Source organism: Thunnus thynnus, chromosome 15 (assembly GCF_963924715.1).
Source record: "Thunnus thynnus chromosome 15, fThuThy2.1, whole genome shotgun sequence".
NCBI classification, from domain to species: domain Eukaryota; kingdom Metazoa; phylum Chordata; class Actinopteri; order Scombriformes; family Scombridae; genus Thunnus; species Thunnus thynnus.
In genome coordinates, this window is record NC_089531.1 from 13,920,739 (window position 1) to 13,947,388 (window position 26,650).

The following is a 26,650-nucleotide window of genomic DNA, read 5'->3' on the forward strand; positions in this document are numbered from 1 at the left end:
GTATTTTGGCATTGCTACTATTAAATAAGTAAAGCATCTGAGTACATCTTCCACCACTTAACATTAGTAATGTTCAATACATTTATTGCATGTCAGTTTGTGTAGGAAAATATAGAGTTGGGCCATTGATCTCTCCAGCAGTATCCCTGTTATATAAGCCTACAAGTGCAATTAAATTGACTGAATCTGAATACTAACAAACTACTGCATTACAGTGTTACCAATTAAGACCTGAGGCACGACACAGTAACGGTTTGTTTTTAAGGTAGTGTCACATATTGAGAGAAAAAAACTCAATTATTATGGTCAAATTCATTAATTGGGATTATTAATTCATGTTGTCTCATCAATATGTAGATAAACTGTATATTGCTGTGTGTGCACGTGTGTGTATGGGGCTCTCACTGAAAACGAAATAATGGCCTTTTTTAAAAAAATTTATTCTACCCTCTCCAAGTCTACCCCCTCCAAGAAATATAGTTTCCATAGCAACCATAAACTACTAGCCTATTCAACTTGTACATTAGTTGTACAGTAGGTAAACATAGACATAATTTTTTGTTTGCCTACCCTACAAGTAGATAAAACATAGTTATGAAGTAACTAGTGGTACTATGTATGTAAAAGTAGGTAAACACACTTTACCTACTGTACAAGTAACATAATTACATGTATAGCAGGTAAACATAAAAAAGAAAGAAAATGATCATTTACGCCCCACCAATAACTACATCTCCCATGAGTCTTTGCGGGCGAAGTTTCACAAACGGTCGTGGGATGTGCATTGTTTTACATTCATACGAAAGTAAAACTTTGTATTTTTACGGTTAGAACATTTCAGAAAAGTGACATTAAAGAAATAGTTCTGTACGCACTATTTTCTTCCCTTCGAATAAAAAAAATAGATAAACATTTTAAATTGGTTATGAAGTATTCTGTTTAAACACGGGGAAGCTCTTTAAAACTTGAGTTAAGTCGCCTTTTAAAAAAAAATTTGCCTCTAAATTTAGTTACCCTAGCAACCCGATTCTGACGTCACCCGTCCCGGTGCGACCCTGCTGCTGTGTCTTTGATTGGAGGGAAACCCCGTGGATGAGCGGGAGAGATCATCAGCTGTGCGGCCGGGAATCAGGAACAACATCGTTTTACGACGCACACAGGTTAGTTCGCATTTATTTACCACCGATGCTCGGTGATATTTTCGATGGGAAATCGTTAAATTGCTCCGTGTGCTTCGTGGACGCTTTTAATCCTGCGCGAATCGCCGCTACCGGGGACTGTGGAGGTGGAAACCAGTGATGCTCCGCTGCTCAGTCATTGTTCGCGGCTCGCTGAATGGGGAAGCGCTGCTGCACTTTAGCGTTTACCCGTCTTATTTCTTTCACTCGCTGTGTTTGAAGGGCAGCTTTCGGGTGTACAAAATCAACATTTGTAAATGGAGCAACCTGAAATTAATACTAAATGCTCACAAAAACCGACATCTCTGGTTAGTTTTCCGGGAAGCGAAAAAGGGCGTTCACTGTGGACTGAACTAAGCTAGGCTCCTTTCATTCCAGCTTAACTGACTCTATTATCAGCTATTATCTGTACTTATGCGGGGTTATTAAAGCGTTTCCACATTAAACACCTTTAAACATTTAAGCCAAATCATCCAGAAAGGCTATTTTCGGGCGGTTTGTGTCCTTGCCTGTGTACGGGCAGGTGTGTGTGTGACGTGAAACTGGGTGGCCGACATTCCTCAGAAGGGTGCAGGTGTCTGCTGCTGGTAGATCTGACTCACTGATCGTGGGATTTTTTTTTTTGTAATGCGGGTCTAATAGATTTGGTGTTTCTGGTGTTTAAACAATGCAGCCGGTAAGCCACGATCTGCAAATGAGTTTGATGGTGTTATTGTTCATGCACTGCAATTATCCTCGGATGAAGCAAGGAAAATGTAAAATGTATTTGATAGCTATAGCCTGCAGGGGTCTGATCAGAGAATATCAATACGATACTGATTTGTGTTGCTTATATCAGTCTAAACGCAGCAGACTTTCTGTCCTGCCATTTAAAATCAGTTTGTCTTGAATAGAGCTGCAACGATTAGTCGATTTAATCCATTAGCTATTAAATTAATCCCCAACTAGTCTGATAATCGATTAATCGTTTGGTCTTTAGTCTTCTATGACAGTAAGCTTGAATATCTTTACGTTGTGAACAAAAGATATTTGAGGATGTCATCTCAACAACAGCGATCAACATTTTTCACCATTTTTTGACATTTTATGGACCAAACAATTAATCGAGAAAATAATCAGCAGATTAATTGATAAATTCATCTTTGGCCTAGTATCAAGCCAGTTATTTTTGTTTTTTTTAATTGCGTAACATACAGCTGTCATGATAACTGCAGTGGATCACCTTTGTTTATCATGCTAAAATGCTAAATTCAAAATTAAGGTATAGTAAAGGTAAAGTAGCTGAAATAATATGTTGATTAATCCATAAACAGAAGATTATTTAGAAATAATTAATCAATAGCAGTATTCAAGCATTCACTGGTTCCAAATGCTCAGATGTATGAATTTCCTGCTATTCTCTGTCATACATGATGGTTCACTGAATTGGACAGTTCCTCATAAAAAACAAACAATTGGAGGATGTCACCTTGGGAAATTGTGATTTATATTCTTTTGATTGATTTTTATGACATTGACGTTCTGACTTTCAGATTTGAATATCTTTGGGTTTTGGACTGGATTTTGGTTGGACAAATCAAATGTTTTTAACAAATCCCCTTGGATATCATTCATTATTTCACTGCATTTTATGAACAGAACAACTAATTGAGAATATAATTAGCATATCAATCAATAATTAAAAGGATCATTAATTGCATCCCTAATGTAACTTCCTTATTTTAATATTGTGGCCCTAAAGTGGCTAGAGCAATCAGTCTTCTACAACCACACTCAGTGTTTAATTCATCACGCTATTTCCATTATAGTATGATTTCTGAAGTAAGACTTCTCTGCACATACAACCACTTTCTCTCATATTTCTAATGACTTAGATTCCAAGTGAATAAAATCATTAGTATAAATCAAGTCTGTGCCAGAGTTCAGATGAGCCAACTTGGTTGAAATCCAAAAAACACTTCAAAGAAGCATCTGTGTACACACCTAAGACAGGCTTACTACTGAAAAATGTTCCCAAGCCTTGTGAGAGACCAAAACACTGCTAGAATTACAGCAGAAAATAATGAAACTGATCGACTAATGTACCAAATGTTTTATGTGGCATGGGCTTTTTGTCCATTTACTCAAATTTTCTCCCTGCTGACTCACTGATTTCAGTATATAATGGAGAGTTTTTGAGAGTCAGTACATGCACATGAGAAACCACTTCAGAGATTTCACGTTGCACAGGAAGGACAGGGCGTTTACATGCATTGTAGTTCGTCCTTCGTCCAAGTGAAATAATCATATCCCTCCCCCCTTCCCCATCATGTTGCTCCTCTCTCCTTGTTCCTGCCCTCCCCCAACTCTCTTACTCTCTCTCTCTCTCTCCTCTGTCTTCCTAATCCGTCTCCTGTCCCCTTTGTTTTGTCCTTCCTTGGCTCCCTCTCTTCTGTCCTTCCTTCCCTCCTTCCCTCCTTCCTTCCTTCCTTCCTTCCTTCCTTCCTTCCTTCCTTCCTTCCGCAGCCCACACAGGAGCCATGGCAGACAAGGAGGAGCAGGTACAGAAAGCCAAACTGGCCGAGCAGGCTGAGCGCTATGATGACATGGCTGCAGCCATGAAGGCCGTCACGGAGGAGGGCTCGGAGCTCAGCAACGAGGAGCGCAACCTGCTCTCTGTTGCCTACAAGAACGTGGTGGGGGCCAGGAGGTCCTCCTGGAGGGTGGTGTCCAGCATGGAGCAGAAGTCCGATGACAGTGGGAAGACCACACTGGCCAAGGAGTACAGAGAGAAGATCGAGAAGGAGCTGAACGACATCTGCAAGGAAGTGCTGGTAAGGAGCAGAGACAGTAGAGAAGGCTGGATTGGTGGAAGGAAATGCTTGAATCAAGATAGATGGATGGAAAAAAGAATGAGAGGTGCAACACTTAGAGCTGAAACGATTAGTCAACTAATCAATTAGTCGATCAAAAGAAAAATAATCAGCAACAATATTAATAATCAATTAATTTTGTCTGTGGTTTTTCAAGCAAAAGACACCAAATATCCTCTTGTTCCTGCTTTTCAAATGGGAGGATTTTCTGATTTTCTCTGTTTTATATCATCATAAACTGAACATTTTGGGGATTTGGACTGTTGGTCGTACAAAAAATAATATTTTGAAGACATTATCTTTGGCTCTGGGAAATGAATGGACAGTTTTTCATTACTTTTTAGCATTTTATAGACTTAGCAATTAATTAATTAATGGAAAAAATAATTGGAAGATTGCGTGAGAATGAAAATAATTGTTAGTTGCAGCTTTAGCAACAATAAAGGGAGAAAAATCAGGTGGTGTAGAGGATGTAGCTGCTTTTCTAGTGAGAACTTGAACATCACAACTGAAATCAGGAGGTGGGAAGCATGAATTCAAAGAAGATACTCCACTTAGTTATTAAAATGTCAAATGTTTTTATGTGGAAATCCACACAGACAACTATAGTTACAGGGATATCTATACATAGTTATACAGTAGAACCAAGAAGTGATTCTTATTTGAAACCACTTTCAAATATCTTTGCTTGCTGAGTTTTTTTTTTTTTTCTCTCAATGCCATGTGGCAAAGAAGAAAAATACAGAGCACCACTGCGGCAACTTGTGTTCAGTCCCTGACTGCAGTGCCTCTGGCCTGGCAGAGGATGTATTAAGAGAGCTGGATATGTTGTGGCCACTGGCCAGTCAGCATTGCTGGCTATTTGCCTCAGTGGCAAACCGCAATACTGCAGCAACAAAAAAAAACCCCATGTGGCCCAAAAAGAATTTTTCCTATAGACCGAGATGTCTCTAAATCTGTTGAAAGGGCTTCTCGAACTGTAGACGAGGTCAGTTATTACTTTCTGTTATGAATTTTTAAACTATGAAGGTTTTATGTTTGTTAAACTATTCAGAACCTATAAAAGCTATTTTCATGTGCATGATGTCATCCCAGTGTAAAGTCTCTGAGACAAGCTGAGAAACACTAATGCACATGTGCAAAAATAAACCAGGAAGATAGATGAATAATATTTGCTGGATGAGTAATTTTTTTTTTTTTCTTCAAATGAATGGGTGCCATCTTTTGGAGTCTGGTTTCCAGTACTTAAATCGATGGGCTGGGCTAGTGGGAAGCCAGTGAGGGATCATGACATCTACTGGTTGGTTGTGCGGCCAACATGAACGGGGTTAGGGTTTTGAGGGGGAACAGCGTAAACCTTCATCCTTCTGTCTCAGCTCCTCCGACAGGTGAAAAGAAGCAGCGGTGTATCAGGGGAGACATATGGCCGTCTACACCCCTCTAACAAAGCAAGAGGGGGCTAATAGACCAGGACTGTAGCATGCGGTGTATCGGACAGCTTAAAAAAAATGGAGGAAGAATAAATTTAAGAGTTCAATTCAAATGTGTTAGTCACATCATGAAACTGCTTGTCTAGCTGAATGTTTGGCTTACGTCACAGTTCATTCAACTCACTGTGAAAATCCATCATCTGTGCCGTTGATAATAACTGATATTAAAATGTCTGAGACTAAAGCCTCGTGTCTGAAATCATCATGCAAATGAAGGCTCACTGACCCAACAGATGTTTGAATATTCTGCAGATAGACGTTAGTTGATAACTTGGATACATCCTGACTGTATTCACACATTTACCGCCACCCAAAGAAGGAAACTGGTGCCCTTAAATTACAACTAAGTGATTTTTTTTTTTTTTGCCTTCTTTTTGCTCCACTATCAAGGTTAATCTGTTGGGCTCATTCACTCCCATTCAGAGACAAATTTATGAACAAGAGGCCGTTTGTTCTGCTGACTGTTTCATATTAATTTGTACATGATAGATCTTTAAAAAAAAAAAAAAAAAAAAAAAAGCTTAAACTCTGATGCTCTCTGAAATTACACTGCGACACACTCTGTCACTCTGTCAAGAACAGCGAAGATGGCGTTGTCCTAAAAGTATGCTGGCTATTTTGTCACAGGGCTCAGGTTGCACTCTCAGCAGACTGTTGTCAGTGTTGTGTAATTCATAGCTGCAACTATCGGCGCGGTCGAGTTCCACACATTTCAACCCTCGTGTCGCACATCCTTACTTGCAGGACCTGCTCGACAAACATCTGATTCCCAACGCTACGCCTGCTGACAGCAAAGTCTTCTACCTGAAGATGAAGGGAGACTACTTCCGCTACCTGGCTGAAGTGGCCACCGGAGAGGACAAGGAAGGTGAGTGAAACAGACCTCTTTTGTTTCCTGTGACAGTTTTTTTTTTTTTTTTGGTCGTCCTACATCGCTAATAGCCTCTCCATCCATCTCTTGTGCAATCGCTCTCGCAAATCAGAACACACAAGAGGATTATTATACCCAGGATTCATGAGCAGAACGCGAGACACTTCAAACGCATGTAAAAGATGCCTCCCACTGCTAAAAAACACATGCTGCTGATGCTGTGTGATCGGTCCCTTCGTTTCTATGGCAATAGTCTTATTGCACATCTGCTGGAGGATGGGATGAATGTGCGCTGATTAATGGTCCTTAAAACCCTCTTTAGGATGAGGAGACCGGGCTCGCTTCAGGTGTTTGTTTGTGGCCAGAATACTGACACCCAACCGGTCCTTGACCTACAACTGTCAGCCTAAATGCAGGCTAGGGCTGCTGCCACGTTGTCATGGCAACAGGAGCAGCACCAGGGTGTTGGCTGCTGTTGGTTGCCGGGAGGCATTTTTTGAGTATTTCTTCAGTGGCTGTGGCAACCCGAACTGTCTGGATGATGTTTTTTTTTTTTTCTTTCTTTTTCTTTTTCTCTTTAATTGCTGGTTATCTTGTAGGTCATGTTGTGACTTTCAGCATATTTGCTGTAAAAAAAAAAAAATCTCATAGAATTTTTAGAGAAAAGGTTTTTATTCCCACAGGAAATTCATAATAACCTCCTTTTTAATGTTTCTTTTTTTTTTCACGTTTGCTTGGCCTGTTTGTGAGATATTAGTTCTCCAGTCTGACTTTTGGCCGTTAATAGACACAAAAGTAAAAATCAAATGAGACACTCAAAAGGTTTATCCGAACAAACACCTTTGGTTTTGAGGATAATTTTTTAAAATTAAATCCTGTTTTTGTTCCAACTATTTATTAAAAACTTTAACAAGTAATTGTGGTTTTATTGTCTTTGCTGTCTGTGGATTACGTTGTTGGAAGAACTTGCTTCAAAGCCTTTTTTATGATGTTTTGTAACATCTTGGTCCAAGCCTAAAATGAGTCTTGGTACACAACTTGTTTAGACTGTTTTAAACTAACTCTACTAGATGGTTTGTGCACAGTCAGGCAGGGCTTGGACACATGCTTTTTTAAAAATCTTTTAATATGTGTAAATCTTGGCATGGGTGCTTGTAATCGTTGTCCTACTCCAAAGCAATTACAAAGTTGTGAACAAACCTCATGAAATCTTACTGCTCCCGCTTGAAATGTCTGCCTCCCACTCGGTCTGTCTTCCTATGTGTAGCCATCATCAACAACTCACAAGAAGCCTACCAGAAGGCCTTGGAAATCAGCTACAACGAAATGCAGCCTACTCATCCCATCCGCCTCGGCCTCGCTCTCAACTTCTCTGTCTTCTACTACGAGATCGTCAACTCGCCTGAGAAGGCCTGCCAACTGGCCAAGACGGTAAGAACACTTCCTCTTCTCACGTCTGGGCTTCTCTTTGAATCGATTTCTCACTGACTCACTTTGCTTCATTCTGGTTTGGTTTGTCTCAGTTTTTTGTCCTTTTTTTTTTTTTTTAAGGTACTGAAACTCGTGAAAACTATATGTGGTTAAGTTGGTTGTGGTGGTTTGTCAAATGAAGATGGAGAAATTCCTTCAGTTTTTTATGACATACTGCACACTGACCACGCTACTACATTTATACCCAAATCTACGCCTGTCAAGCACAGCACAAATGTACCCTTTTACCCTAAACCTTATCAAGGGCTCCTTGCTGTTGTTTTTTTTTTTAAAAAAAATTTATGACAGTATTTATTTAAATCCATCTCGTATTAGTGATTTTGCTTTTGGAAACCCTCACACTGGTTTTTAAAAGTAACGATGACTGTCTCTATCTCCTCCAGGCCTTTGACGAAGCCATCGCCATGCTGGACTCCCTCAACAGTGACTCCTACAAAGACAGCACCTTGATCATGCAGCTGCTCCGTGACAATCTGACAGTGAGTGTTTTACCTTCGTCTTCCTGCATGTCAGCTGTAACTCATACTCTCACTATCTGCTTCATTTCTGGTTTCACTGAGATTCACATTACATGTTAAAGTTAACTGAAGCCCCTTTCAGACACGCACCTCGTTGCATAAAGTATGTCAGCCTAATAAGGCCATCTTACTAGGTCGGACCTTTCTTCCATCACGGCACAAATCTGAATTATCATAAATTCCACAGCAGCACAAGATTAAATATGCACTGCTAGAAACGAAAAGCACGTCTTATTTTCCTTATTACGAGGACTTTTATTACCCCTCACAGTGGGGCAGAGGAGGTAAACTCCTCTTACAACTGCAATAGTAATCAGACCAGCATTCCCTCTCTATATTTTCAACTTTCAATCATGCCAACACCATGGATGAATTGATAAATATCCAGAAATGCATGTAAGCAGATAGGAATTAAACAAGAGTTCCAACTTAACAGCTTGTCAATTGACGTTTGTTCACTGTCGAACATTAAATTGGCAAAAGAATATGCTATCTAATCATGTTAAGTGATGAAATTGATGAGAAAATCTATTATGTATATTATGTAAATGTATATTAGTGCATTCACTGTGAGGGAGCGCACAAGCATTACTTTTCATCTAAGCACTGTTCTCTAGTGTTGCTACTGCTCCCCCTTGTGTACCAGGTGCCAAATAAAAAGGATTATGGCTCTTAATGTAAAAGTCCTGTTATGACTCAGTCAGACATAAGGAATATTTATGTAACACCACCTATGTCTGTCAAAATGTCATCACTATAAAATGACTTGACTGATTTTGCACTCCTATAACATTGTTGGACTCACAATGGACAATTTTCTAAAAAGAAGAATCGGAATCATAGCAGCAGAACCAGAGATATGACTTTATTATGCTATACATTGTTCTTCCTTTTCAACTCACTTGCCAATAGTTAGGTCAGATTCATGCTAGTATCTGCTAGTGCAGCCTCGAGCTGCTAGCCTCAAGCAGAGATGAGAAGCGAGGCCACAAAAAGCTTTATAGAGCTTTTTACACATATGCAGTAGCACTCCCCGAGGCTTGTAACCAGACTTTGAAGTGTAACATCAGTGTAGTTTTCTTTTAACAGATAAATGTAGCTAGCAATGTTATGTATTCCATGTCTGACAAGGGCTTAAATATTTGAGATGGAAAGTTTTTTTTCTTCCCCCCCCTTGTGCTTCTGAGTGTGCACTAATACCAGTATCCTGTGCTTTGTCGCAGCTGTGGATGTCAGAAGCCCAGGGTGAGGGCGAGGGAGAGGGAGAGGAGACGGAGCAGGCAGCCGAGAAGAACTGAACTTCAGAGAAAAAAAAAAAAAAACAGAACAAAACAAAAAAAAACACACATTTTTTACCTCTCACCAGCCTAAGTTGTGTGCGTGGTTGTGTGTGCACATACATGCACAGATATGTATGTTTACACTCCACTCACAATGTGTAAAGTACAGTATGTGTGTGCAGATACATTGAAGTGTGTGTGTTAATTGTATGAGCACCTCCACAGAGAAAAGAATGGAATAGATCTGTCTTTTTTTGTTTGTTTTTTTTTTTTTATTGAACATTACTCATTGTGTGAACCAGTGGATTTTTTTTTGTTTGTTTGTTTTTTGTCCATCGTTTAGTCCTGATGAAATCCCTCCTTTAGATCCAAATCAGCCCCCATGCTCTTTAACCTTGTTCACTGTAGCGAACTGCGGCGGTTGCAGGAAGAAAAAAAAAAAACAAAAAAACCTCTAACTGTATTTTGATGATTTGTATGTTTTTACTTGAACTGAACATTTACAACCTTTGTGACACTTGGGTCCACAAAACACCTTTGAAGCACGTAAACTGTAAAAGAAAAAAGGTCACAGCAGTCTGAATCCGAGGCTGTCTCTCACAAAATTTTTAGGTTTCATCTGACAATAGCAGTGATCATATAGACGGCAGAATTTTACCTTGGTAAAGATCTATTAACATATTGCTTGTATCCATCCTGCCTTGTCGGTGTCCAGTGTAGCAGGTAGTGTTTTTATGGATGGTACACGTGTCATGGCTCAGTGGGTTCTATGTGCATTCGGGGCGTAGGAAAGGTTTTCTGTATGAATAGCCACTTGCGAAAACTGTAGTCAAACTTTTTTGGTTGTTAGTTTTGTTGAGGGGATTACATTCCATTTTAACGACATCTTTTCACTCTCTGTGAAATGTGTGTACAATATAATTTCCTGCAATTTTTCCATACCATACGACAAAGGTATAGACAGCCTAAGAAAAAGTGAACAACTTGATAAAACGGCTCGATACTGTAACTTTTGATATTTTATCTTTTCAGCAGTGCAGAGGATACTTTTTGCCATGTGCTTTTATGTGGCTTTCTACTCTTTTTCTATTCAGGTGTTTTTTGTATTTTCTTTTGTGTATTTTATTCCCTTTGACTCTTGATTTTTGACTCCTGGAATGTATGTGGTTCTCAGTAGTATGGTGTGAGGGTTAGGCGTGCTTCGAAACTGGCAGTTTTTGCTTAGGATTTAGCTTGAACCAGGTGGTTTACAGTAACATTACCTTCCTTGAAAGTACATTGTGAAAAGATGAGCTAAAACAATGCTAAATATAAACTGATTATAAAAGTAACTTGGTAGAGAGCTGCGTTATGACCACTTAGTAGACACAAAGTAGTGCCAGTTTCATATAATTACAGTATCTTGGTTTTAAAGAAAGAAAAAAAAAAAGATGGGATGCAGGATTCAGAATTTGCAAGTTACACTCTGAGTACGTTATTTGGTTATGTGCTTTCATGTAAGTGGAATTAAAACATTAAAATCAAGTGTGCTGTGCTTAATGTGTGTGTTTATTCTCTGTACATGTGCAATGACATTTTGATATGTTAAATACATATAAAGTGGGACAGCTGCTGTCACCGAGAATGTGAAGAAAGGCCATTGTGGACCCCAGCAATGACCAGTTTAAAGCTACAACTTTGTATAATCTATCACATCTAGACTGGTATCTGGGACCCAACCTTTGATTTATAACAGAAAGGAAAGTTGTTTACATTGATGTATTGTTACTGAAGCATGACTTCTAAATCTTTTCTGAAACAAAAACTATCTTAACAGCAGTCCTGAGGTGAAATTGACTTCCATCAGCTGAAGAGATGCTTTTATGTTATTTTACTACACTGCTGAAAGACTAGGGGAATGATAAAATGCTATAGCTATATATAAATTGTTATTTCCATTACATCCCTTAATACTGGTGAATTAAAAATGTCAGCACTGCGTAGCAGATCAGATGAGAACCATCTTTTTCACTGACAACACTGCCCTCTGCAGATGGTGATGGCTGTGAAAGGCCATGATGTGTTGCAACTGAATTTATAGTGAGACATTACCAAAAAAAAAATCATTCCAGATAATTTAACCTTTAATGTGCATTAGTGAACCAATAAAGATGATCTTGTGCTTCGCAGATAACTGTCTCTACATAAACATACAAATTATTTGTCCTACTTTTGGCTGATGAGACCAAATCTAACTATAAACCAAGTCTAACTCATATGGGCAATGACAAGGCACAAATCCTAATCTGTTCCTCAGCCATGCAGATCATGAGCACACTGTTAGCCTAATATTTATGAGCAACAGTAAGTCCCATCACATTACACTGCAGTTTTATGTCAAGGGGTCTGTCTGCAATCATTTGCCGATTTCAGAGGCACTTAAAGCTTTGATCAGTGGTCCTTGAGGAGTGAGTAATGTGGCTCTGTCTTTCATTCTCTCTATGATAGCAGCTGATGAGGCCCTTTAGAGTTAATCAACATAAAGGCTAAGCACTACACTTTGAAAAAATATGGGAAAATTCAATGAGTGCTGTCTTTGTATGTGATGCAATACTGCTGAATGGCCCTACCCTCATCAAATGAGAAATGTCACACGTGTTACAGTAAATGTCAAGGCATGACAAGCCCATGACAGCACTGTAGGCTATATAGTAGTTTGGATGGTTGTCTGATTATTGGCTCATGCTAACAGACATGAAGACGCTAACCAACGCTATACATGACTAATCCAAGTCGGTCCCGTACAGCACCGCTAAACAATTTAGTATTGTTGTCAATACAGTAAGTCAATTTCAGGCTTTAACAATACGTTCTTACAGGATTTCATCATCATGGGGTACAGTGGTGGTTAACGCCCCTTTGTTGACGTTTTTTCAACTATCCTCGAAGATGATTGGTCCATTTCGGTGACGCGCCCACTAGTATATATACCACAGCCTCCCGATGCTTCCTCCCCCTCAACCCCGGCTGTTAGTGCTGTGTGAGTGCGCGTGTGCTCCTGAGCTCGCTCGGCACACATTCTATAAAAAAATAAAAATACAAAAAAAATTTCAAAATATATAAAAAACCAAAAAATCATTTTTTTCTTTTTTGTAACAAGTCGGTGAAGCTGGAGTAGACATTCGAGGACTGGACGGGTAACGTACAAGAACGGGCTGCCTAACGTTAAATTCAACGACACATTTTCAGTCGACGTGTTTTACCGGTTCTGAAGCGAGGCCAAGTAACGTCAGTTTTTCTTTTATCCTTGCGTTGTCACATTTGAATGACAGTTTTAATCACACTAGAAGTCGACATTGTGTCATTTTAATATAGTCATCCTCTAAATTATAGCCGAAATCATTGTAACTGACAAGCCCAACGGTTGCTAACGTTTAACATCAGCATTCTGCCCCGAGCTGACGTGACGCCAGCGGCCGTTAGAGAACCCAGCGTTTGTACAGCAGTAGAAAACTTTTTTTCGTTGAGAACATTCAGCGTCGTCCCAGTACTTTGCTAGCCTCCACAGCCGACGAAAAATGAACCCCAGTGCTCCCAGTTACCCCATGGCCTCCCTGTACGTCGGAGACCTGCATCAAGATGTGACCGAGGCCATGCTGTACGAGAAATTCAGCCCAGCCGGAGCTATCTTGTCGATCCGGGTCTGTAGGGACATGATCACCCGGCGTTCCCTTGGATACGCCTATGTCAACTTCCAACAGCCAGCGGACGGTAAGTAATTTTGTGAAAATACCGGCTTTAAAGGGTAAAAAAAACACATGTCTACATTAAAATGACAGTCGGTGACAACAAGTGTGAGTTAGCCTTTTTCCACTACACGTGACTGCGGCCGACATATTGTCGGTAGGGTCTCCTCATTTGAACCTCCCAGCGGTGGCGTAGCGTTAGCTGAAAAAGCACCACGTCCGCCCAGCCCAGCCCTGCCCACCCCAGTAATGTAGCAGTGGACACTCAATACTCAATGCATCTTTATCTCTGCTCTGTCAAGACAACACCCCAACTGTTCAGCCTAGCCAAGTATTGTCAAAAAAGTTAAATTAAACGCCCACCCTCCCCAGAGTGTTTACCAGTCAGCTTTGTTGTGACATGAACATCAATTTATTTCCTTTACTGTTAGGAAATAACTTGTCAGTTATTGATTGTATGTGTCAGGTTTCCAAACCCCAGAAGCCACATATTCCTCCCTCTGCAAAAAAAAAAAAAAAAAAAATGTTCTGCATTCCAGTGATAAGAGCACAGGTCTGCATTTTGCTTTGGGTGTGTGTCAGTGTTTTTACTGAGATATATTCTGTTGAGGCTTTCCCACTAATAGCCTCTTATATGTCCGTTATAAGGGATGGTATTGGTATATAACATGATAACATTTCCCAAAACTCAATTCAGAAATGGTTTATGAAATATAACTAGGCAGGGTCTGGGTTAATGTCTTTTATCAAGGGAGCTTAATGAAAAAACTTCATCGCATTGATGTACAGAAATCCAGTAATACCATAAAGCAATGGTGGCCTAACATTACCAGAGATATTAAAGAGATAGCTTCCATGGTTTAAACAGTATGGCAAAATCTCTAATGGGGGACACATTTCTATTGTCTCACATATACAAATATTAATATTTTATAGTTGTCTTAGTCCTCTATGGTAGTAAACTTAATAATTTGGGTATGTTATAAGATAAACAAGAGATATGAATCATCAACTTTGATTCTGGGAATTTGTGATGGACATTTTCTGACATTTTATCGACTCACTTGTGAAGGAAAATAATTACCTGATTAATTGGTAATGAAAAAAGTGTATAATGTAGCCCTAGGTAATACATTTAAAGTAAGGTTATCTCCAATTTATCTATAGTACAATGATGTTTTAGCTTCATAAAACTGCCACTATGAAAGGCCCTATTGTAAAGTGCTCAAATTGTCGGTCTGAATCGGTACTTTTGACTAGAAGGTCCTCTTTAGAAACTTAAGACCAGGGGAAGTAGATAATGCAGTATCACCTACTGTCAAACTGCCCAGGAGCAAAGAGATGAAAGAAAATTGACACCTGGAGGACTAACAGATGTAAATATGCTTAACCACCACGACAGCATGGACAGTGGATCTTCTTTTTCATTAGAAATGGCCTGGGGGGAAAACCTGAAGATCCAGTTCAGTTTCCCATCAGCCCTCTAACACTAGAAACCCCCTGAAGACTAATGACCCCACCTTTAACACTGCTGTCTTATCAACAGCTCACACACACACTCACACACACACACAATAGATGTCTAATCCACCAAACAGCACTTTAACTTAAATAAATAAATAACCCTAACCCCTGCTCCTGTTTTCCTCCACTCAGCCGAGCGTGCTCTGGACACCATGAACTTTGACGTGATCAAGGGGCGGCCTGTGCGCATCATGTGGTCACAGCGGGATCCCTCACTGAGAAAGAGCGGCGTGGGAAATATCTTCATCAAGAACCTTGACAAGTCCATCGACAACAAGGCCCTGTACGACACTTTCTCTGCTTTTGGCAACATCCTGTCATGCAAGGTAAAAGACTTGTGGTCATCTCCACCTTGTTTTATCTCACCTCAGCCATCAGTAGCCCCTTTTAGACAGAGACTCTGCAATATTGCCGTAAAGAAGACCCGTCAGCATGCCGGCTTTGCTTTTTTACACTGAACCAAACAAAGCTGGCATAATGCCGTCCCAGTGTGTGATTATTAGATAGCATGCCGGCGCTCTGGAATTAGAGGCGTGACATGTAACACAACAGCGTCAGCATAATGTGTGTCGTCCCACCATGCCGTCTGCCCCTTTCACACAGACGTTGATCCGACAATGTGACTACCTCCGCTGCCGGCTTAATGGTGGAAAAGCAATGCCGCCTCATTTCATGTTCATACATTTTACACCGGACGGTGAGGCGGAATAATGGTGCTGCCTTGAACAAACTGTGTAAAAGAGGCTACTGTTGAGGTGGAGTATTGCATTGTGAGTGTAGGCATAATTTGCATACGTGTGCCTTGTAAATGTCTTCCTATCGTTTGAACTATAGAGATGTGCAAGACCTGCTCCCCAACTAACAAAGACACTAGATGAAATAAGTAACAGATCAGAGATTGGCTTTGTAGCTGCAGACATTACATCTGGAATAAACGTGGGAATGTACAAATAAGTGGAAGGATGTTGGGGGAAGGGGGGGGGGGGTAGTCCCTACTACAGAAGAAGGATTTGTGCCCTTAAACCAAACAATTAATTTGTGTTCAAATTAAATTAGGAATATCAACCTTAAACTACAGTGTGTTACAGAGCAATTCTGAAACAGATTATATTCATGGGCAGAAATGGGGTTTTGGATTTTTAACTGAAGCACAGTCCCAACCAAAGTAACAAAAACATGATCTAACACACAGTTCAGGTTTCTGTACTGCCGCTGCATGTGTATGTGTGTGTGTGTGGTTTAAGTGCAGCATGGGTTTTCTTTCCTCTAAGGTGGTTTGTGACGAGAATGGCTCTAAGGGCTACGGCTTTGTGCATTTTGAGACTCAAGAAGCAGCCGAGCGAGCCATTGAGAAAATGAATGGCATGCTGCTCAATGACCGAAAAGTGTAAGTGAATGTTTTAAATGGCTTTAAATTGTTGAAGTGCTACTAATCTGTGAAATTAAAAAAAAAACTCAAATGACTGATTGTCCTTGTTCAAATAATTTTGCAATGATACTTTCAGCAGATTCAGTCACTTTGAAATTATCATCTGTTGCAATTTAAGATCATCTTGTTGTGTGCATAACTAATTCACACAGTATGTATTAATTAATTAACAATTGGTTTTCCAGTTATGATAAACAAAGTTGTGATGAGCAAAAACTTTTTTTTAGTTTTTCTTTTATTTGCAGTTTAGGTGTAATGATAAAATTTTGCTTAATGTCCATTTCAATGCAGATTTGTGGGTCGCTTCAAATCTCGCAAAGAGCGCGAGGCTGAGCTGGGTGCCCGAGCCAAGGAGTTTACAAATGTCTACATTAAAAACTTTGGTGATGACATGGATGATGAGAAGCTGCGGGAACTCTTCAGTAAATACGGTCAGTCTGGGTTTCTGTATTTCAATATTTCTTTCAAATGACCCGATTCTCAATCTGCACCTGTGCTTGTTTATATAGTGATTTGATCCTCTGAAGTAAAACATTATGCTGCAAAATATATTCACTCAAGGATATATCTCTCTGTTGCCTAGGAAACGCCATGAGTATCCGTGTCATGACAGATGACAGCGGAAAGTCTCGAGGCTTCGGTTTTGTCAGCTTTGAGAGGCACGAGGACGCTCAGAAGGTGAAGGCTGAACCAGCAAGATCTAATCATTTACCAGTGACCACAGGGAAATGTCCACCATTTCCTGCCTCTGAGCTTACTTTTGTTGTTTTGTTTTTTTTTTACAGGCAGTGGATGAGATGAATGGGAAGGAGATGAACGGTAAGCTGATCTATGTCGGCCGTGCCCAGAAGAAGGTGGAGCGACAGACAGAGCTCAAGCGCAAATTTGAGCAAATGAAACAAGACCGCATGACTCGCTACCAGGTCCATTCTAGCACAAATTCACAAAAACTCCACAAATAATAATAATAATAATACAACATAGTACAATAGCAAAATACTACAACTTACAGTATATTGACAGTTCAGAAGAAGTCAGAAGCTGTTTTTAGGCTGCAGTGCCTTGTAGTGAAACTTTATAGTTTGACTACCCTTTTCACAAAGTTCCTGATCACTCTCAGTCTAATGAGCAACGTCTGGTCAGGCATATTGAATGAATGCAGCTTTGTCAAATTCAGTGCTCCCTCCTTAGTAGGTTGCACTGGCCAAAATGGCTGCAACAGTGACTCTGTAGTTCATGGGCCTCACATTTCTTCACCATGGAGTCTGGGGATAAATATGTACTACAGACAAATCCATTAAATGAACAATAAAGGGACATTTTTATGTGATATTTTCAAATGAAAACCCAGAAGTTTACATTACTTTTGTCTTTTTATTTATTTTCAGGGTGTCAATTTGTACGTGAAGAACCTTGATGATGGAATTGACGATGAACGCCTGAGAAAGGAGTTCTCGCCATTCGGCACCATAACCAGTGCGAAGGTAGTACCTCAACTGTTTACTTACCTTACTGTAATTAATTAATAAATGGCTAATAAACTGCATTCATTTACTGGTACTGATGCTCTTTAGCTGTATATATACTCTGCACTATAGTACTTGTAGTATTATTAATTCATTTAATTAATTCATTCAGTCATTTGACTCTCTCTCGCTCAGGTGATGATGGAAGGCGGGCGCAGCAAAGGCTTTGGCTTCGTCTGCTTCTCGTCACCAGAAGAGGCCACCAAAGCGGTGACAGAAATGAATGGACGCATTGTAGCCACCAAGCCATTGTATGTGGCCCTGGCCCAGAGAAAGGAAGAGCGTCAAGCCCACCTGACCAACCAGTACATGCAGCGTATGGCCAGTGTGCGTGCAGTACCGAACCCTGTCATCAATCCTTACCAGCCAGCGCCGCCCTCTGGCTACTTCATGGCAGCCATTCCTCAGGCCCAGAACCGTGCTGCTTACTACCCAGCTGCTGGCCAGATGGCTCAGCTCCGCCCGAGCCCACGCTGGACCACAGGAGGTGTGCGGCCACAACGTGAGTATCTCACCTCTCTCAAATATTTACTTTAATTGATTTAATTCAATATTTACTTTTAAAAGCACATTAAGACACAGTGGAAACAACTTGTTTATACATGAAACTGTTATGTTTGTGTGTGTGTGTGTGTGTGTGTGTGTGTGCACAGACTTCCAGAACATGCCAGGTGCCATGCGTCCCTCAGCACCACGCCCTCAGACCTTCGGTGCCATGCGGCCCGCCTCCCAGGTGCCCCGCATGATGTCCACCCAGCGTGTCGGTCAGTCATCTTCACACAATTAATAGTCAGTCTAAGTGCACAGAAAATACAGTCAAACTGTGTGACTGCTACTTATGTGTCTTGATGTTTCCGTCCTACTGTTGTCTCATCTTGCAGCTGCTCAGACTATGGGCCCCCGACCAGCCTCCGCAGCCGCCGCCGCAGCCGCTCCAGTGCGCGGAGTCCCTCAGTACAAATATGCCGCAGGAGTCCGCAACCCCCAGCAGCACATGAACACTCAGCCACAGGTCAACATGCAGCAGGTAGGAGTGTCACACATCTGTTCAGCCAAAACATGCTGACCTCATCTGGGGGGGAAAAAAAGTTTTGACAATGACTTTTCTTTTATTGTTTCCTCTCTCTCAGCCTGCTGTCCATGTTCAGGGACAAGAGCCTCTGACTGCTTCCATGCTGGCCGCAGCTCCACCACAGGAACAGAAGCAGATGCTGGGTAAGGTTCAGCAACAGCTCTGCGTTACCACATTCATTGTGTTGACAATAGCATTTCAACTTGAGACTTTTTCTGGTGGGAGTGATAACACAACTATCAACTGTACCTTGCGTATACTGTATATGACATTGGGTATTTAAATGCTTGATTTACCCAGCAAATATAGTTTTAGCATTTGACCTTTTGGGAGTGTTAATAACATCCTCTCATAAAACATCTGTTTCTGTCCATCCGCTAGGTGAGCGTCTGTTTCCACTGATCCAGAACATGCACCCGAGCCTGGCAGGGAAGATCACCGGCATGCTGCTGGAGATTGACAACTCAGAGTTGCTCCACATGCTGGAGTCCCCCGAGTCTCTCCGCTCGAAGGTCAGTACCTGAGTACATTAATATTGACAAAGTCCCCTCGGTTTTCTCTGAAGAGTTCACCAGGACTTCATATAAAAAGAACAGAGAGAGGAAAAACATTTCTATCATCAACAGCGGAGGATGTGAATGTAAAGGATGTGATTTATTTTTAAGACCGGAAAGGTGGTAGTGTGGCTAACATTGAACTATTTTCTTTGTAGGTGGATGAGGCGGTGGCTGTGCTTCAGGCCCACCAGGCCAAGGAGGCCGCCCAGAAGACTGTGACAAATTCAGCTGGTGTCCCAAGTGTCTGAATCCAAGGTATGACTAGTTCTTTAGAGCTGCTTTAACAAGGAGAAGACAGTGCTGAGCTCACAGTAGAGATCTTCATGATGACCTTTCTTTGTACTTTTGAACGCCACAGTCAACTTGTGCAGCAAACTCATTCACATCCCTCATCTTTCCGATTGTGGTCTCAGTTTACAATAAGGCTGGTGTTTCGGAACAGAAGTGCTGGTTTTGGTTGATGGTGGAATGTGAATTTTATATCGCTTGCAAATTGCGCAGAAAATCATATGACTGATCATATTTTTATGTTGTTTTTGCAGGAAGGGGGAACCTTGTGACTAGCTTCACCGATGGAGAAAAAGAATTTAACAGTGAAAAAGTGAAAATACACAAAACAAAGTAAAAAGAAGTCAAATAATATATTAAAAAAAAAACAAAACAATGGAAACAAGTCTCCAGCCAGGCTTTTAATGAACAGAAACACCGGGCCTGGTTTGCTGAGTTAAAAAGAGAAAACCCACAAAAAAAGAGAAAAAGTTAAAATAAAAAATGATCCATTTATGAGGGGTTTTAGAGGAGAATTCTGTGACAAAATACGATTGAAAGCATTCCTTTCTGCCATTTTATCCCTTTTAATGTTTGAATGTTTGGGCTGTAAAAGTACAGGGACAGCCTGCTATTGTGAAATTTCCCTTGACCTTTGCTTGCTTGAATAAAACTTATAAAATAACTATGTGTCTGTTGTTGGCTGGTAGAGAAATGACAAGATTTTTCCTATCACTCTCATACCAATTTGATTGTGGTAAGAATTATAATTTCCCTTTTTAAAAAACACTTTTCTCCACTGCATGTAAGGAAAAAACACAACTTTATGAGACCAAACTGGCTCCTCAACAGACACAGAGGCATCAGTTATAACACTAAATATGTTCTAAATTTTTCCAAATAGTGAAATGATGCACATAATACACACACAAGAAATGAAATTGACACTGTAAAGTTGTGTTTCAAGTTTTTATTTGTGCTTTGGTGCAGAGATAATAAATATCCATGTTAACCAGCACTGAAACACATCTTAGGCTGTTGTACTTCTGCCTGCACCTTCAGGCCAGCCATCAGATGCAAAGTCCGTTAACTCCATTACGGAGATGATGGTGATGGAAACATTTTGCATCGTTCGGAAGGACGAACGGTTTTACTGGCCGATGGCCTTGGCCTGCTCGGTCAGACGCAGGAGGATGGCCTCCATCTGCCTCTGGAAGTCCTGAACCATGGGCTGGACCTGGGCCTGCACGCTGGCAGCCAGGGGCTTGATCTGCTCCTCGACGGTGGTGGCGACGGACCTCAGCTGATCCTGGATCTGAGCGGTCAGGGGCTCCAGCTGGGTTTTCTTGTCCTCCAGGAAGGTCCTGTAGGGTAGAACATGATGAACCACCTTCTACAAATTGACAACACGCCAGTCTGACCTGCACGTTACTGTACAGTCTCTTTTTATTATCATGTGTTCCAGGTTACTGAAAGTTTTTATGATGCTTTCAAAGACTGATAGTCAAAGTGAATCCAGGACACACCAACGAAAAAGAGGAGATAAATTTCAGTATCACCTTCCCTCATCTACATTTACTCACTGGTGGAGAAAATATTCAGATAATTTACTTAAAGACATGCTCCAGACATGTTTTAGGACATACAAATATTAATTTTAAGTTTAACTGCTGGACACAAGACGTCTCCTACGTCTCACAGAAAAGTCCATTCTCCATTTATATTCAAGTTTCTATATCACACTTAAATGTAAATTGCATACTGGACCACAACTGGCCACAAACTACTAGTTGTTATGTCACTGATCCTGATCCTTGGTACAGATCTTAAAGTGAAATTTAAGGTGAGAAACTTTCCTCCTTCAGAAGATAAATGTGGAAACAAACATTCATTCTGCACAGTGAAGTTCACACTTTAAACTGAAGTAACAAGTAGAAAAACATGTTTTTTAAATGGGGGTGATTTAAAGTGAAAGTAGCAAAACTGCAATATATTCATATTTCATAACGGGTAACTAATTGAAAATGGCACTTAGTGGAAAGAATAATAAGCAAAATGTACATTAAAGTATCAAAAGTATGCATAACGCAGAAAATAATTATAATAATTATTGATTATTATTACTTTATACTGTATATATATCTTTATACTGTAATAACTAGTAAGTAAAGCTGTAAAATGTAGTGCAGTATTAGTATAAAGTGGCATAAAATGTAAATACTCAAGTACCAGCACCTCAAATGTGCGTATAACTACAGTACTTGACTACATTTTAAAAAGCATTCAGTGCTGATGCTGTGTAGTATTTACGGAGGTTTTTCTGTGTGGGTCTGTGGCTGCTTCACTTGATTACTGGGAGATGGTTGGTGGGAACAACAACAGACCAGCGTGGTCAGTGGCGAGTAGACGTTAATCATCCTGAACACGAGTCATGACTAAACCTTCTGAGTGGACGAGAGGAATCAAGAAAAAGTCTTCACTACTCACTGAGCCTGGCTGGTCAGGTCTTGGGTGCGGATCATCTCAGTCAGCTCCATGGTCATTTTGGTCTTCATCTCCTCGAAGTACTGACCGAGTTTCTCAAGATCGGGCATGTCTGAGGCAAAGCTTCCTGTGGGATTCAAAAAACAAAACAGAAAAAAGTCAATAAGTATGTAATATACAGCATAATAGACAAAATGCTTTCATTTGGAGAACTTAAAGTGGTTGTGTGAAGGTCGTACCTTGTGCCAGAGCGAGCACGACAAGGGTGGCGATGAGGGTGAACTTCATGGCTGCTGACTGGGAGAGGACCTGCCAAAAAAAGCATTATTTAATTATTCTGTAATGTCCAGGATGATATTATTAATAATAATAGTAATGAGTTTGATTTAAACATTCAGTTTTGGGACAGCAGAGCAATGAATAAATACAATTTGAACTGTGTTAAACCAACACGACACGCTGTGAGTCAAGCTATGACGAAGCTTTATGATGTTTGTTTTTCAGATGTTGGACGGAGGAAGGACTCCTGTTACTCAACCCGATGACTCACTGATAAAAGGTGTCACATTTCTATGAATACCAGCCAGGCCTTTTTCCCAAGAAGTAATAAAACAAATATTTTTTGTCACTGTGTGTTTGTCCAAACCACATACCAGAACTTGTAAACTTTATCTGGCTTATCAGAGAAATCATGTCCACATCTCCTGTACATATAAGCTCGGAAAAGTGAAGGTCAAATGTATCTTCATGCTCAAACATACAGCAGGTGATGTTTAATTGCTTTTATTCAAGAGCAGCAAACTTAATTTGATTTAAGCTGCTAAACTCAAATGATTGTTATATATCTCTTGTGAATTTAGAGAGAATTCAGAAGATATTTTGTTATTTTACTAATAAAATAAAACAGAAGGAAGTATAGTAACAAAAAGAGGGACTTTGGCACTAAAAAGACTGTAATGTTGAAAGATATCTACTTTATTTGACTAATTTGGACGGCTGAAGCTTCATATTAGCTTCAAATAAACTTTTAAATACATTTTTACACAGAAGGAGGACTGTGGACTTTGGCCCCCATCACTTACATTATAAATACATTATGAAGGGATCTTCTAATGTCCAGTATGAACAGGAGAAATGATTATGGCAAGAAATTGCCTATTTCAATTATCATTTGGGCAACTGACTGTTTTAAGACAGACTTAAAAACCTGTGAACTCGTCTTTTAAAAGCAAATCATACCAATAACAGTATATTAGGCTGTTTTGAAGTGTTTTTCTGTACTATTACTGGACTTCAGTGCCCTCCGTAAATACACATAGAATTTAACTGTTCAGTATAAGAGTAATTTTGTTATTACAGTATTTAAACACAATGTGCTGCCTTCACTCGCTGGCTGAAGACTGACGTACATTTTACATTTTAAATTCCTGAGACTGAAAGCTCTGGAAAAAGTATGTAAGTGGACATTGAGTTAAGACTACAGGTTATCGGTTGATTGATTTCCAAGAAAGAACTTTTACAGACCCATGGTTAAATTTCAGTGCAAGTTGAGTAAAAACAGTTACATTCAAAGAAGCACATTAAAAAACCCCACAAGAAAAAGAGACAAACAGAGTGAGACTCACCTGTACCGCAGGAGAATTTGGACCGGATGGTGCCTACCTGTTGGGCTCTCACTCTTCTTATAGTCCAGTACGGTGCTGCAGCCCTGTTGTAACGTGACTCTGATTGGACAAGATAAAATGGCAACGCATTATTGGATGTTTGAGAATTAAAGTGCTGACCCTTGCTGTTCTGTTTGCCACCTGGACAAACTAAACCAAAGTCCAATAGTCTCTCTGCTGACTGTATGTGAGTGTGCATCTTATCATATTGATTAAATGAAACACTTAATCACTGGTATCTGCATCTGCTTTATGTCACTGAGGCCACACTTGATAATGCCACATCAGCTTCAAGAGACATGATAACAGATAAGATAATCAGCAGGAAGCCTTGTTTGATTTTGTATTGTTTAATTGTATCATTGAAGTTGTCTGTTTAGGCTTCATGTTCTAAAGTAGTTTGTAATTTTGTTCAGAAAAATAGTCTATAAATAAAGTTTATTATAATTATTAGACTCCAACGTTAAGTAGGTGCCTTTTAGTTATTTCCCTTTCTGTTTTTACAAAGGGATAAATCATGAACTTTTTGCTGTTGCTCTGCTCTGTTTTTATGGTATTTTTATTGCACTGATGAGCTCATTGATCAATGGATGTACTCTGTGACATTTGTATGTTCTGTTTTTGTTCAAAGGTCCATCTGGAAATCGCAAATACAGCAACTCAAGCTATAAATTCTGATGTATGTTGCATCAGCCTATGCTACTTCTTTTAATAAAAATGAACATTGAATAAAAAAAAAAAAAATGAAATCGATGTTAACCAAAATTTTATGTTAAATGAATCTATGACAACCCATCAACGTTCATTATAAGACATTATAGCAGCATTAAAGCATTAAAAGACAAACTGAAAAACGTTTATATTCTCAGAAGAGAGTTCTGTCTTATTTTCTAAGACTATGATGCATGTGGTGAAGTTTCATTATGAAGATTTATATCAGTCTCAACAGATATTAAGAGAGTAGATATACAAAAGTAAATACAAAAGCTTTTCCTCTGAGTTTTAAACTAATACACAGCTCTTGTTACAGGAAATTACAGGCAAGGGAGCAATAAATTCTGAGGAGAAATATAGTTTTTAAAACGAAATACTCCCTAGAAATGTTTCTTTTGGCTATCCTTTATGTAAAACTTCTACCTTTGGTTTACATCCAACAAGGTGTTGTTGATAACTGTCTATCTTTATGGTTGTTGTAAAGTAATTAATTGTCAACCACACTTCACCCAAGTTAGTAATAAACAATTCAACACAGAGAATAACACATATTTTGGGTCAGAATACAGTATGTGAGCCAGTGGACATGAACAGCATGACTGCTTGAATGACAGTGCTATGTGTCTCTAGTAAGAAAACCCTACACTAGAGTTTTAAAAGTCAGATTTCGACTATAAAGCTTTGATTAAAACCAGATGTGGGAATGTGGACCGTATTTTTAACCAGAGATTGTTCTTGCTGTCCGGCGTCTGCTCGCCACTGGCCTGAACCCCCCTGTCGGAAACAGCTTAGGTTAGACGTCTTTCGAACTCATCCTCTAAAAAAATGAAAAAAAAAAAAAAAGAAGGTTCCATACATGGGATCATCTTTGCTGTGGTATGCACGGCATGCGAGGATAACACAAACCTGAGTACTATATAAATGTGCTGTGGCAGAAATGAGTGGTAAGAACATTTTAGCAGAACAAAATGAGAAAACATAAAGCTAAGAGATGTATAATAATATCTTTATTTATATAGCACCTTTAAAAACAGAGTTTACAAAGTGCTTTGACAGACAAAGCAAAGACAGCACAACAGAAAAGCAAAGATACATGACACAGAAAGTAACAAGTCCAACATTAAGAAGACGACAGTAAAAGACAATGAAAAACAATAGAGAGATGATAAAAGGATTAAAAGATGATAAAAAGACAACATCACATAAAAGCAAGTATGTAGTTGTGCTGAACATTAGTTGAGACCTTTATTGTAAAAAGGGAAGTACAAAATCTTGAAAAACTTTCAAAAGGACACTCAGTATTTAGGTCAGAGGAAGCCTTTTAGCAGATTTGTTTGGATTTGTATGTAGAAGTTGTATCTATGAAGGAGCTTGGTCCATAAACACACAGGAGCTTAAACAAACTAGACATTAAAAAAAAAAAACAGCTGAACAACATCACTGTACAAATATCAGAGGACCTGAACATAAGCCATTAAGCTGCATAGCTGAGGTTATTAACTGATGTAATGAAATGAGAGCACGCCCTCCAGTGAGCCAAACACTCATTACAATTGTGATATATGACTGTTGATTTTCGCCCCTTCTGATAAGTGCGCAGTAAACAGTGTCAACAGGCTGCATCTTTACGTCCGACATTATTTCTTGGCTTTAGTGAGATCTGCAGAGTCTCTCAGTGGAACCAGGCTGAATCTTTATTCAAATGCAGACTCAGTTTTTTTAAAAGATGCTCCCTAGTTTCTCCTCTGAACCTCCCTGGCCTCTTCTCAGACCACAGAAAGAATGAAAAATTATTCAAGGCCCAGAAAGTCATAAAAACCCTCTAGGAAGCACAAGAGGAGGTCCCATTTCCTCTTTGACTCTTTGTTCTGCACAAAGTTGGTGGTCCAGTAACTCAAGGTTAAACCCAGTATCTTTAAACTGGCATTAAGGATATCTGTTTGGCTGTCTCAAAGACGTAACGTCATTTTTCTTTCACCCTCTTATCGAGTAAAACTGAGTTACTCTG

The 26,650-nt window shown here is 39.8% G+C and overlaps 3 protein-coding genes and 1 non-coding gene across 4 annotated transcripts; 3 read left to right on the forward strand and 1 right to left on the reverse strand.

The window, feature by feature from the left end:
* Positions 1-1,018: 1,018 nt before the first annotated feature.
* Positions 1,019-11,204, forward strand: LOC137198823 (14-3-3 protein beta/alpha-like). The gene is made up of 6 exons (XM_067612786.1): positions 1,019-1,160; positions 3,684-3,991; positions 6,265-6,388; positions 7,659-7,822; positions 8,266-8,361; positions 9,624-11,204. The coding sequence occupies exons 2-6, from the start codon at positions 3,698-3,700 to the stop codon at positions 9,696-9,698; spliced, it is 753 nt and encodes a 250-aa protein (XP_067468887.1). The 5' UTR covers positions 1,019-1,160; positions 3,684-3,697; the 3' UTR covers positions 9,699-11,204.
* Positions 11,205-12,693: 1,489 nt separating this feature from the next.
* On the forward strand, positions 12,694-20,465 carry LOC137198822 (polyadenylate-binding protein 1A-like). Its single transcript, XM_067612785.1, has 14 exons — positions 12,694-13,430; positions 15,062-15,255; positions 16,201-16,316; positions 16,650-16,789; positions 16,942-17,036; positions 17,144-17,281; positions 17,747-17,842; positions 18,020-18,386; positions 18,538-18,648; positions 18,766-18,911; positions 19,015-19,099; positions 19,338-19,468; positions 19,669-19,768; positions 20,056-20,465. Exons 1-13 carry the CDS (start codon positions 13,238-13,240, stop codon positions 19,759-19,761), a joined length of 1,905 nt encoding a protein of 634 aa, XP_067468886.1. The 5' UTR covers positions 12,694-13,237; the 3' UTR covers positions 19,762-19,768; positions 20,056-20,465.
* On the forward strand, positions 17,516-17,652 carry LOC137199113 (small nucleolar RNA SNORA5). The gene has a single exon (XR_010931728.1). It is a non-coding gene; the product is annotated as a small nucleolar RNA SNORA5 (small nucleolar RNA).
* A 270-nt stretch (positions 20,466-20,735) lies between the features above and the next one.
* On the reverse strand, positions 20,736-23,977 carry LOC137198824 (type-4 ice-structuring protein LS-12-like). The gene is made up of 4 exons (XM_067612787.1): positions 23,890-23,977; positions 22,504-22,573; positions 22,268-22,391; positions 20,736-21,144 (listed from the first exon to the last, which is right to left on the reverse strand). The coding sequence occupies exons 2-4, from the start codon at positions 22,550-22,552 to the stop codon at positions 20,931-20,933; spliced, it is 387 nt and encodes a 128-aa protein (XP_067468888.1). The 5' UTR covers positions 22,553-22,573; positions 23,890-23,977; the 3' UTR covers positions 20,736-20,930.
* Positions 23,978-26,650: the final 2,673 nt, after the last annotated feature.

Bases quoted from the DNA above. Each gene is read 5' to 3' on its own strand.
- LOC137198823 (XM_067612786.1), top strand. From the start codon at position 3,698: ATGGCAGACAAGGAGGAGCAGGTACAGAAAGCCAAACTGGCCGAGCAG. The intron at 3,992-6,264 runs GTAAGGAGCAGA...CCTTACTTGCAG, and splicing joins ACATCTGCAAGGAAGTGCTG to GACCTGCTCGACAAACATCT. The intron at 8,362-9,623 runs GTGAGTGTTTTA...GCTTTGTCGCAG, and splicing joins TGCTCCGTGACAATCTGACA to CTGTGGATGTCAGAAGCCCA.
- LOC137198822 (XM_067612785.1), top strand. From the start codon at position 13,238: ATGAACCCCAGTGCTCCCAGTTACCCCATGGCCTCCCTGTACGTCGGA. The intron at 15,256-16,200 runs GTAAAAGACTTG...CTTTCCTCTAAG, and splicing joins GCAACATCCTGTCATGCAAG to GTGGTTTGTGACGAGAATGG. The intron at 16,317-16,649 runs GTAAGTGAATGT...ATTTCAATGCAG, and splicing joins CTGCTCAATGACCGAAAAGT to ATTTGTGGGTCGCTTCAAAT.
- LOC137198824 (XM_067612787.1), bottom strand. From the start codon at position 22,552: ATGAAGTTCACCCTCATCGCCACCCTTGTCGTGCTCGCTCTGGCACAA. The intron at 22,392-22,503 runs GTACGACCTTCA...TGAATCCCACAG, and splicing joins CGTGCTCGCTCTGGCACAAG to GAAGCTTTGCCTCAGACATG. The intron at 21,145-22,267 runs GTGAGTAGTGAA...TCTACCCTACAG, and splicing joins GACCTGACCAGCCAGGCTCA to GACCTTCCTGGAGGACAAGA.